The 11,517-nt window shown below is 28.1% G+C and overlaps 3 protein-coding genes across 3 annotated transcripts; 2 read left to right on the top strand and 1 right to left on the bottom strand.

Moving 5' to 3' along the window:
* Positions 1 to 74: 74 nt before the first annotated feature.
* On the top strand, positions 75 to 3,799 carry LOC117232105 (transmembrane protein 115). The gene is made up of 4 exons (XM_033491267.1): positions 75 to 620; positions 848 to 1,103; positions 1,185 to 1,361; positions 1,499 to 3,799. Exons 1-4 carry the CDS (start codon positions 170 to 172, stop codon positions 1,701 to 1,703), a joined length of 1,089 nt encoding a protein of 362 aa, XP_033347158.1. The 5' UTR covers positions 75 to 169; the 3' UTR covers positions 1,704 to 3,799.
* Positions 3,800 to 4,053: 254 nt separating this feature from the next.
* On the bottom strand, positions 4,054 to 6,564 carry LOC117232104 (E3 ubiquitin-protein ligase Hakai). Its single transcript, XM_033491266.1, has 5 exons — positions 6,214 to 6,564; positions 5,887 to 5,990; positions 5,447 to 5,758; positions 5,025 to 5,213; positions 4,054 to 4,946 (listed from the first exon to the last, which is right to left on the bottom strand). The coding sequence occupies exons 2-5, from the start codon at positions 5,986 to 5,988 to the stop codon at positions 4,263 to 4,265; spliced, it is 1,287 nt and encodes a 428-aa protein (XP_033347157.1). The 5' UTR covers positions 5,989 to 5,990; positions 6,214 to 6,564; the 3' UTR covers positions 4,054 to 4,262.
* Positions 6,565 to 6,828: 264 nt separating this feature from the next.
* Positions 6,829 to 9,899, top strand: LOC117232102 (CTL-like protein 1). The gene is made up of 12 exons (XM_033491264.1): positions 6,829 to 6,942; positions 7,083 to 7,228; positions 7,313 to 7,695; positions 7,770 to 7,859; positions 7,950 to 8,089; positions 8,168 to 8,354; positions 8,431 to 8,562; positions 8,637 to 8,781; positions 8,866 to 9,006; positions 9,084 to 9,243; positions 9,332 to 9,553; positions 9,630 to 9,899. The coding sequence occupies exons 1-12, from the start codon at positions 6,829 to 6,831 to the stop codon at positions 9,780 to 9,782; spliced, it is 2,013 nt and encodes a 670-aa protein (XP_033347155.1). The 3' UTR covers positions 9,783 to 9,899.
* The last annotated feature ends 1,618 nt before the right edge of the window (positions 9,900 to 11,517 follow it).

The raw sequence follows: 11,517 nt of genomic DNA, 5'->3' as shown, positions 1-11,517 counted from the left end.
ATATTTGCTGTTTTACATTTACCAAATAGAGAAATTATAATTCATACATACTACATTGGTAAACGTGTGAAGGAGGAAGTCAATGTGTTTAATCCACATGCAACAAACGTCAGGTCATAGTGCAAGTGGCTCCGTGATTCAAAGAGGTTAAGAGAGCTGCCTAATAGAAATGGCAGCAATAAAGGGCCTGGGTAGAAATATCCCCTATCTGAGGCAACAATTTGCTGCCCTTTTAGGAAACACCAGTACTAGTGTTAAATTCATATGCATAGTCGTTCTGTTTTCCTATTGCCTTTCTTTCTCCACGGAAACGGTACGTGTATTGAGCGTAACACCAGGTTACCTACTGCCTCCAGTTTTTTGGATTTGGACTGCATTCACCTTCTGTTTCCTTGAGATACATTTCTGGGAAGTATGCGTGGATATTGTGACAGTAGGTCTTTGTGGCAAATTGATCGAACCACTATGGGGCGCGATGGAAATGATGACTTTCTTTGCTATCGTTAATTTTGGCGTCGCTGTATTATCTGCTTTATTTTATTTATTCCTTTATATGTGCACCAACGATCCGGATCTGCTATTTGATATACACATTCATGGACTAACTGGATATATAGCAGGTATATTCTTTATGAATAGCCTTTTGTTGTCATCGAACACATGTCATGTAATATGTGTATATATACACATATATATGTATAGATTTATAATATATTTTGTTATATTTTTTCAGTATAGTATTATAGTTTTAGATAATATTAAATACATGAAATATATAGAAATTAATTAAAGAAAATTACTTGCATTAACTTGAGACATAATTAATGTTATTTATCTTTGTTTGTAGGTGTTGCAGTAGCTGTAAAACAAATAATGCCAGATCATATTTTAGTTAAAACACCAATTGGAAAGATTACGAATAGGAATATACCATTAATGGTATGGGTTATGGGAGTGATATTATGGCTTTTTGGATTATTAGAAGGCACTCATCCAACTATGTTTCTTAGTGGTTTATTAGTATCGTGGATATATCTTAGATTCTATCAAAAACATAACAATGGCACACGTGGTGATATGGCAGATAATTTCACATTTGCAAGGTAAATTTTATTTTAATGTTATTGAAAAACATGAAATTAGATAGAATATTCTTAACCTTATGCATATGAATTTGATTATAGTTTCTTTCCAAATGTCTTACAACCACCAATAGCAGTTGTGAGTAACACGGTACATGGCTTTTTTGTACGAGTTGGAATTTGTAGAAAAGTAGTTAGAAGATTTGACATGTCCAATGCCCCACCTGGTCTCATTATAAATCTTCCTGGTATCGATCCACATGATAGTGAAAGAAGAAGGTTTGACATTCTTTTGCGTTTATTAAAAAATATGCATATAATAAAGTAAAAAAGAAGAGCTGTTAGTTCAGTAACAATCTTAAAGTTAATTTTGAAACAATAATATTTGTAGGTTTATAATTGATAATAATTTTCAGGCAAATAGCATTAAAAGCCTTGAGTGAAAGATTGAGCAAGGATCATGCAAAACCATGGCAACAAGAAAGAGCTAAAAAACATTCTCCAGTACCTCCTGCAGTTTCAATCCCAATTCCTGATACTGCTACACCCAAGCCACTTGCATCTCCTCTCATTCCTCAAGTTAGTGTTAACATACATAATCATACTTCTACTAATACGTGATCACATCAAATAGACTGATTTCAAATACATGCATAAGTATTTTAAGAAACTTCTAAAGAAAATATTAATAATATGCAACAATATTGATAATATGGCAATGTTTCGTGAGATGGTAATTTTTAGTAATATACATATGTAAGCAAAGCGCGATTATAAAAAAGAAAAGAACAGCAAAGAAAGTACTTTCAGATCTTTCTAATTTGTAATTATACAGCCACATCGAAAAAGCATTTATTTCTTAATGTCTATTGGTAAATTCAAAGAACAATATGTAATATTCAAGCTGTGCCTTGGCGTTTATAACTTTTAATTAATTTGTGTATCCAACCTTAAATCTGTTTTTAAACATATAAACGCCGAGTTGACTTGTTCTTTGATATTACCACATACAAAATGGCATTTTATACGGTAAATAAATTTATATATATTAACCATAATGCCATATTACAGATTGTACATTATATAGTCTTTAGAAGATTCTTAACAAGAAATATAGGAAAGCCGATCTTTCTAGTTTGTGATGATATTTTCCAAGAAAATCGCGTTCTTTGTTACTAAGAAACTATAAACTCTATTTATGTAACTGAGTATTGTCGGTAAAAGATAAATAATTAAAATTTTTTTAACAAATATGTTGAAGGTCCTGAAATACTGTATAAGTGCAGCAATGTTCCGTCGTTAATATTATTCAGTAATAGCTGGAAGGTAAAGATACATTACTAATAACAATGAATGAAAATAGACTGGTTTCCAGTGTAATGTAAAATAATTTTACTAGAGACAGATTTAAATTTGGAAAAGGTTATTACTTTATCAACATGTTTTAGGAAATATTTTATACAATCAGGATTACAATTAAATATTCTGTATAGTGTAAAATGTTAATGTACAATACATATAGATGTTGAAATGAGATGACGATTATAAAACACAAACATTTTCAGCTTATTTTAAAGTCATACTTTAACAAAAATTGTAGGACAAAATGCTAACTTTTTACATCATGAAAAATGAAGAGATGAGTATCAAATGCATTATTTCTGTAGATTTTAAGGCAATTATTTTAGGACACAGAGAACAAATTTAACTTCAATAAATTATTTTCATATTCAAGCAATAATTATATTTATATCTGTACCTAAATACCTAATATAGGTATATTAAAGATTTTATCTAAATTATAAAATACATGTATATTTTGATTAATACACATGTATTGCTTGTATGCACATAAATTTATATTATTTATGTTCATTGTGTATTTTATTAATTTATTCTACTAATCTTGTCCTATATAGCTCAAATATAGTTAACATAATTCTTACTGCTTATTAGGTACAGGTATTTAAAATATATTCATTTAATTACATTGTAACACAAACATTATTTTCATTTTATATCTGATTTATATTTTCACACGTAACATTCTTTCTTTACTTAAAACAATGCAACAATCAACTATTGTGCCACAAACACATGTTGCAATTTTTTTCGCCATCTATTGATATTTTTAAACAATTGTTAAATATTGATTATTATAGTTTAAAAGTAATTGTTTAAAATTATATATATGTATGAAAAGGTGAATGGAAAGTAGTTCGTATAAATGTATAGCAATGTGGATAATATTTGATATATCAATAGGTTGTAAATACCAGGAGTGATGTAAAACGTGAAGGGATCAAGACACTATAATGATGCAGTAATTATACATAGATAGATACATTAATACATGTGTGACGGAGTAAGATTAAAAACTATTTTCATGTATGGTTCAAAACTATCCCTTAAGAATGTATGTTATTCATATTTTGGCCTTCCACTTAAAGATTACTGATAAAAAAATTTTTAAGTACTTTTATTATAAGATTTTTAGTCAATTAATATTTATTATAAATATTACTAGAATTAAAAAGCGAAAGGCCAGAATGGAGTGTATGAACAAATGAATATTTGTTAATTTCATTAAATACATTATAAGAGTCTAATATAATAATTACACATTATATATATGTACATGTTATATATAATGAGTTTTGTACATATGTTAAAATCGTTACAGTCTGTACAATATTAAATTTTACTAAAAAAATACATATTTCCTATTTTCCTATACTGCTTGTAGGATAAAATTATAACAATTAACACTAGATATTCAATACATAATAGAAATACTTATTTGAAATATTAATATCTTATTATTTAATTTACATTACTCCTAATTTGTTAAGTGTATATAAATAATAAGTATAAAATGTTTTCATATTACATAAAAAAAGTATCTCATTCTTTGTTACAAATCCTCTTTCTCAAACTATAAGTTTAAAAGCGGGAAATAAATAAATATATCTATAGGATGAAAAGAACTTTATTGCTATTATAATATATAATCTTTGTCATTGAATGTTGCAATTATAGTTCTTGAAAAGTATAAAATGTTCCGAATATTTTCTAATGGTGGCAGCACATTTTCAATATTTTGAACTACTTTTAACTGTTATAATAATTTTATCACAATTTATATCATACAAGTCTTTACAACAAAGACATATACTTTTTTTACCTATAAAATTGTTGTTGATGCTGTGACCATTGTGTTTGTGGTGGCGGAGCTTGTTGTTGTGGAGGTGGTGGACCATATGATGGATCTTGTATATATCCTGTTGGAGATGGCCTTATTGAATTTGGTGTAGAAGATACATATTGCTGTTGTTGTTGTGGTGGTGGTGGCACATAAGATACTTGAGCAGGATGCTGTGGTTGCGGATAATATTGTGTTTGAGAAACAGGTGGTGGCACATTATATCCTCCATAATTAACTTGTGGAGGTGGAGGAGGATAATAATGATGACTTTGTTGCGTGTGTATGTCATGTGTTGTCATAGCTGTATCTTGAATAGGTACAGTTATAAGATTTGTTCTTAATGGAGCATTATTTGGCAGTGGAGGTGCAGGATTTTGAGAATAATTCTGCATTGATATTAATGCCTGTGGTCTATGTTGTTGTCTATGCTCCACTGGAGTTTGATTGACCATTGAATTCACTCTAGGATCGTTTCCCATTATGGGTTGAACCATATGTGATTGCACTGATTTTATGCGGGTATTCTGCATAGCAACCGACGAAACTTTTGTTAATTGAGATTCTATCTCCGATTTAGAATGCACATATTGAGGAGGATCAACTTGCATTCCTTGAACTTGCTGTGGTGGAGCTGATATATGTCGATGATTTATATGAGCCTATGTACAAATTGATACATCTATATGATCAAAATAAATTAATAAAAATTGGAAAATTGAAAAATAAAGAGAAATTACCTGTAAATCTCTTTGACTAAGGTATGTTCTTCTACAACCTGCATTTCCATATCTAGTTCCTCCATGTGTACACATAAACACAGTACCCAAACCAGTTTGTTCCACTCTAGAAACCTTTTCCATACAACGAGGACAAACTTTATCTTCCCTTTTGGCACAAGATAAGCAAAATACATGTTTGCAAGGTATCTGAAACAAAAATATAAGCATAAAAATTTATGAATATTAAATTAAGAAATATAACTATAACACTTAAGTCAGTTGATTTTATAATGATTTAGTCTATTCTAAAGATATACTATGTTTATTTTTTAAGCTTTTATGACTTAGATATTAACTATTAAAAATTTATTAGGTTTGATTTATATGTATATAAATATATATTTGTTATAATATCTTTTCCTCATAAAAGAAACTCTCACCATGCGTCCATAAATAAGAATTGGTTTCAAACACTTATCACAACAATGTATCATAGGATTTAACACTTTTTCTCCAATGAGATTTACTCTGTGATCCCATCTTAAACGTAGCATTGGTTCAGGCGGTCCTCTATTGATAGTTGTAAAAGTTGGAGCTTCCAATTGTGATATATCAGCTTCCAAGTCAAACTGTTGCTCCAAAGGAAGCTGCTGTGTTGGTGGAGCTTCATGTTCTTCTAATTCTGTTCCAACAACTTCTGTTGGAGCTTCTTCTACTTGTTGAGGAGTATCTTCTTCATCACTTTCAATGACCTATTTGAAATATATATACAATGAAATAATAACATCAGCTAAGTAGGATAGACATTAAAAAAATAAAGAGATAAATTAAAGAAATAAATTAATCAAAAATTTAAAACTAAAAGAACATTCAGATTTACCTTTACTTGTTTTTTAGACCTTCCTCTAGCCCTCCCTCGTGTTCTACCACGTGCTCTACCACGAGTTCTGCCTCTCATTCTTTTACCACTATCTTCCTCCATCACTATAATTATAAAAATTTAGAAACCTAATCATCTACTATACAATCATTAATTTTTGGAAACATAAGATCAAACAAATAGTACATTAGTTATTATCTCAAAAATTAAACAAACAAATAATCAGTAATAAAAGTATGGTTTAATTTGATTGATTCGACGTTTTATATATTTTATTGTAAGGTATATTTTAATTTCAAAATTGTATGTCGGTAAGGCGGTACTTACCTAATTATGTAGGTTATATTTCTAATTCTAGGTAATAGATTATAATATCAATTATCATATTTATTGATAAATGCTTTAATTTGCTGAGAAGAAAATGTTTACACCTAACAATTAAAAAGTTGAATTTTTTTATTATTGGACTATGTAACGTCTCGCACTGAATCTAGTTAGACCACATATATGTATGAATGAAGAAATAAGCTGTTGCTACAATCTCCATTGTAGTAATCCATGTGACGTAGTATTTTGTTGTTACCTTGGAGACGACAGTCTACTTCACACAAAATGCAAAGTCGTATATTGAAACAAAGTACCCTGCATCTTTATGTTTATCATTGCATTTTGGCCATTGTTAGTCAATATAAACTTGATTAATGTAATAATTTTACTCTTGTTTGAAATTATTCTAAATAATGTAAAATTATGTAAAAAATATGATTAAATAAAATTGTTACTTTACATTATAATGTGTTCATAACTGAAGACAACTTCAAGGTAATCCAATGGAGGGAGTAGTTCTGAAATCGAAGACAACTCAAGTGTTTTAACATAGTATTTAAGTACCTTATTTTGTAATTTGTAACAATTTATTTGTAACAATAAGTTTTATAAAAGATGTCTTGCTGTTCAGGAGATGAGGATGATGAACAACGGCCTGAGCCGACACGTGTGCGAGGATGCACAGATATTTTCTGGCTTTGTTGCTTTATAGTATTTTGGTTTCTTATGGTATGTAAATGAATTTATCATTAAATTTTATCTTAAAAAGTATATGGAGTTAAAAATGTTATTAAACATCTTTTACATAACGATATGTATAATTTTTGTATACAAATGTACTATTTGTTAATGGTGATATTATATTACAGATCTTAATAGCAGCTTTTGCTCTTGTTTATGGTAACCCTTTACGACTTATTAATGGATATGATAGCTTTGGAAACACTTGTGGTATGAAAAATAACCCAAAATTTGGTAGTATGGAATTATCTGGACAAGATACTAGCGATAAGCCGTTAGTATTAATATAAAAATTATCATTTTTACAAATAAAATATAGGTAAAAGAATATAAAGTCTCACGAAATTGATTATTTTAGATTCCTATTCTTTTTGGATATACATAATGTTACACAATCCTTAAAAATTTGTGTAAAGAAGTGTCCAGATCGAAATATGACAACAATGAATGATATATGTACATTTTATGAAGAAACAGGATCTCAACTTTGTCATGACAAGCCAGGAAATGATCTAAGTGCTTGTAGTAATGGAAATAGAGAAAATAAAACTGGTTCTTGTCCTGGGTTACCAGTGTATAATAGTATACCAGTTCTTAATCGTTGTATTCCTAAAGATCTGGGAGAAACTATAATTGCAAATTTATATGGCCTTATTAATTCTTGGGATATTATTGAACAAATTTTAGGAGATTTGTATAAAACATGGAGAGAGATTTTGTCTTTATCCTTCTTAGCTTTTGGTATGAAATTTATTATATTCATTGTTAATTCTATATGTTCTATAAAAATAATTAAATGAAATGTTTCATTTCAGTTTTATCTCTCTTTATGATTGCCATATTTCATTTATTAGCAAGTATTGTAACATGGATTGTGATGATTCTTGTCAGTGTAACTACTATAGGTAAATTATTGAAATACAAAAAGGTGTTAAAAAATATGATTATTTAAACTGTTATTCAATAGAATATAATTCATATATTTGATTGTATAGCTGGAAGTGTATTATTATGGTGGACATATATAGAAATTAAAAGAACTTTGGATAAAACTAATCCAAATCAGCTTTTAGAAGAATCTGTTAAAAATGAAAGAGCGTTTTTAGCCTTTTCTATTATTGCAACAATAATAACTGTAAGTAATTATCATTAACTATTACTTTTTTGATTGATTAAAACATTTGTTTCTCTTATAAATTTTCATATATTTTAGGTCATTTTATTATTACTTTTAAGCATATTAAGTAAACGTATTGGATTTATGACAGCATTATTCAAAGAAAGTGCTAAATGTTTGGCAGAATTACCAGGTTTATTTTTTCAACCCTTATTAACATTTACTGCTCTGATATTATTTTTTGCATTTTGGGTGACTGTAATTCTTTGCCTTGCAACAGCCAGTAAGTATTTTAATTTGTCTGTGTTGCATAATCTCAAAATAGAAGTAATATTTATATAACAATGCAAAAATTATAGATTATCCTGGAACAAAATCTGTACAGATGTATAAAAATCATATATTTGATCCTCTAAATTTTAGTCTAATTAGAGAAAAAAGTGCATATGTTGAAGAAAGGAAATTTGACTTTTCTCTTGACTCATTTAAAAGTAAGCCTATACTAACATATCTAATATGTCCCTTTTTTAATTTAGCACTTGTTATTACCATTGAAGTGTTTTAGCTTTCACACTTGTGGAATATGTAGACCCAACTTGGGTAAAATATATGTGGTGGGTGTATATCATAGGATTAATATGGACGTCTGAATTCATTATTTCTTGTCAAGATATGGTGATATCAGGAGCTGTAGCTCACTGGTATTTCAGGTAATATTATAAGAACAATCGTCTTGTGCATATAAATAAAGTAGAATATACATATTTATATGATATATATATTTATTATTTCAGAGGCAAAGACGCTAGTACATCCCCAGTATGCTCTGCTATGGGAAATTTAGTTAGTTATCACTTAGGTTCTGTAGCTTGTGGTTCATTTTTAATAACACTTTTTAAGTTACCTCGTTTGATCTTGACATATCTTTATGCTAAGTATGTTTTACTAATAAACATAGATGAGTCTATAAGATGTATGAAATATAAAAATTTGTAATATAAATATTCCACAGATTCGAGAAAAGCAAAGAAACATCTCCATGTGCACAGTGTGGTTTAAAATGCTGCATATGCTGTTTTTATTGCTTAGAAAAATTTATTCGATATATGAATCATAACGCATATACTGTAGTTGCCATTGAAGGAACACACTTTTGCAATGCAGCTAAAATCGTATGTTATAATTTATTTTTATCTGCTAGAAGTTTATAAAAGTAATGCTATAGAAAATACAATAATTTACATTCTTCTACTTTTGTAGGCATTTACAGCTCTTGTTAGTAATGCTTTACAAATTGCGGTAATTAATGGAATAGGAGATTTTATTCTATTTTTGGGTAAATGTTTTGTCACTGCTGCAACGGGGAGTGTTGGATTGCTATTTATGAAACAGGATCCCAGATTACATTTTTATGCAGCACCAATTTTCGTTATCTGTGTTTTTGCATTTTTTATTGCTCATTGTATTATTTCTCTTTATGAGGTATATTATAAAGATTGTTTATATGAATAGATTACATGAATCTTATACATATTTATCATTTCATGTTTTATTACAGACTGTAATAGATACACTGTTTCTTTGTATCTGTGAGGACAAGAATTTAAATGGAGAAAATGGAAAGTGGCGTCAGTCAGCATTAGCTCAAATTGGATCTAATACTAGTTCAAATGGACAACAATCACATGAATTAGTACCAATGAACACATAAGTATTATGCTAAAGCACAAACTTCCTTCCCAATATTCCTTCACTTTTATAGATGCTTTTATGCAACATTATATCGTCTATAAAATTAAGATCATCATATACATACATATATATTATTATACATACATTATGTAATATTATATAATAATAGTGTAATAGCAATTATATAATATATATATGTATGTACATATGATTACGAATATGTACCTTACATTGAAGATACAAGCTATATTTAGATAACAGCTTAAACTTATCAATTAACAAATCTTTTTATACATCTAAAACTACTGCCATATATGTACAAAATATCTTTGATTTATAACTCAGGATTTCTAATCAGTTTTTAATCAGTTTAGCATATCCTTAAAAAATGCATAAAAATAATATTATTAATTAGTATTTCTAAAGGCTATTACACAAAAACCGTGAGAAATATGTATTTTGATTATAAAAAACAATGTTATATATTTTTAAAACATTGAATTATTATGATATACTTCTAAAATCTGTTTTATAAAAATATTAAATTAAAAAAAGATCAACGGCTGTTTATATTTTATGTACGATTTTGTAAAATTTATTAGTAAAAGTATTGTTTGCTATTTTTATAGTACTTAATATATGTGGAGAATACAGATTTTAATCATGCATTTTTTAAAGTCCTTAGATACATATATTTCCATAAAAACATCAACAAAAAAAAATTGGTTTTCACGATCTTGGAGAGAATACGTGTTTTCTTTTCCTTTTAGAATTGTTATCAGTATTTATAAATGTAACATAAATATATAATTTTCTATATAATGAAAATAATGAATGACACAACTGAAGATGTGAAAAATGATATGAAAGATCTACAAGTGCTATTATTCACTAAAATAGAAAGAACTAAGTATGTATACTACGGAATCGTGACGTCGAGACTGAATTATTTTGGATTTCTAAAATCTAAATTAAACTACCCCAATGTTATTGCAACCTCAATTTCTATACTTATATGATTCCGTACTGCATTTGTGTTGGTTCTAAGGTCTTTAATATCTTATCTTCTAGTTCTGAAATACATTATTATCATGTGGTATATGCAAATAATAAAATATTTTTTTATGTTTTATTTTAGGTGTTTTTTAAATATTAAGTGAAAAAAGAAAAATATAATGTGTAACTACAATAACCATCTCGCTATTTTTAAATTTTGAATCTATACCTGAATTTTCATACCTGAATGATTATTATTGTTTAAATAATTCTTAATTAACATCTTAAGTCAATTTAAATTTGAGCTTAGAGTTTATACATGAAAACATTCAAGCATCTGCATTAATATGCAATGTATAAGGTATCCTCCTATAGTATCCTATAAAGTGTGCTTTAATGTAACTAAATCAAGTACAAATATGTGCCAGCGCAATTTATAATGCGATAAGAATCTATGAATAACTTTATGTAATATTATCAAATGACATATACTACGATAATAAATTTACTTTTATTTGAAGGCTATATAATACATTATAATATATTATACATATATATATATATATATATATATATATATATATGTCGGAGATGGAAGGACACCGGACCTTCCCCTGGAACTCCGGGAAAATCCGTAAAATCGTAATTAAAGTTTACTACTAAAGTTTACTAAAGTAAATCGGCGAAGGGAGTAGTACACGTTTGAGTTAGAGCAAGTATACCTACCCTCCCGTTGACCGTGGATTCGTTATCGAACC

Source organism: Bombus vosnesenskii, unplaced genomic scaffold (assembly GCF_011952255.1).
Source record: "Bombus vosnesenskii isolate JDL3184/JDL3185 unplaced genomic scaffold, Bvos_JDL3184-5_v1.1 scf7180000013285, whole genome shotgun sequence".
NCBI lineage: Eukaryota > Metazoa > Arthropoda > Insecta > Hymenoptera > Apidae > Bombus > Bombus vosnesenskii.
The sequence above is the reverse complement of the archived record's forward strand: the minus strand, read 5'-3'. Positions and strand labels throughout refer to the sequence as shown.

What these genes read in the sequence shown, in the direction of transcription:
- LOC117232105 (XM_033491267.1), top strand. Translation starts at nt 170, where the DNA reads ATGGCAGCAATAAAGGGCCTGGGTAGAAATATCCCCTATCTGAGGCAA. An exon ending in GATAATTTCACATTTGCAAG is followed by an intron (nt 1,104 to 1,184) that starts GTAAATTTTATT and finishes ATTTGATTATAG; the next exon opens with TTTCTTTCCAAATGTCTTAC. An exon ending in CATGATAGTGAAAGAAGAAG is followed by an intron (nt 1,362 to 1,498) that starts GTTTGACATTCT and finishes AATAATTTTCAG; the next exon opens with GCAAATAGCATTAAAAGCCT.
- LOC117232104 (XM_033491266.1), bottom strand. Translation starts at nt 5,988, where the DNA reads ATGGAGGAAGATAGTGGTAAAAGAATGAGAGGCAGAACTCGTGGTAGA. An exon ending in TTCTTATTTATGGACGCATG is followed by an intron (nt 5,214 to 5,446) that starts GTGAGAGTTTCT and finishes TTTTTGTTTCAG; the next exon opens with ATACCTTGCAAACATGTATT. An exon ending in TTAGTCAAAGAGATTTACAG is followed by an intron (nt 4,947 to 5,024) that starts GTAATTTCTCTT and finishes ATTTGTACATAG; the next exon opens with GCTCATATAAATCATCGACA.
- LOC117232102 (XM_033491264.1), top strand. Translation starts at nt 6,829, where the DNA reads ATGTCTTGCTGTTCAGGAGATGAGGATGATGAACAACGGCCTGAGCCG. An exon ending in TAGTATTTTGGTTTCTTATG is followed by an intron (nt 6,943 to 7,082) that starts GTATGTAAATGA and finishes ATTATATTACAG; the next exon opens with ATCTTAATAGCAGCTTTTGC. An exon ending in TGTCAGTGTAACTACTATAG is followed by an intron (nt 7,860 to 7,949) that starts GTAAATTATTGA and finishes TTGATTGTATAG; the next exon opens with CTGGAAGTGTATTATTATGG.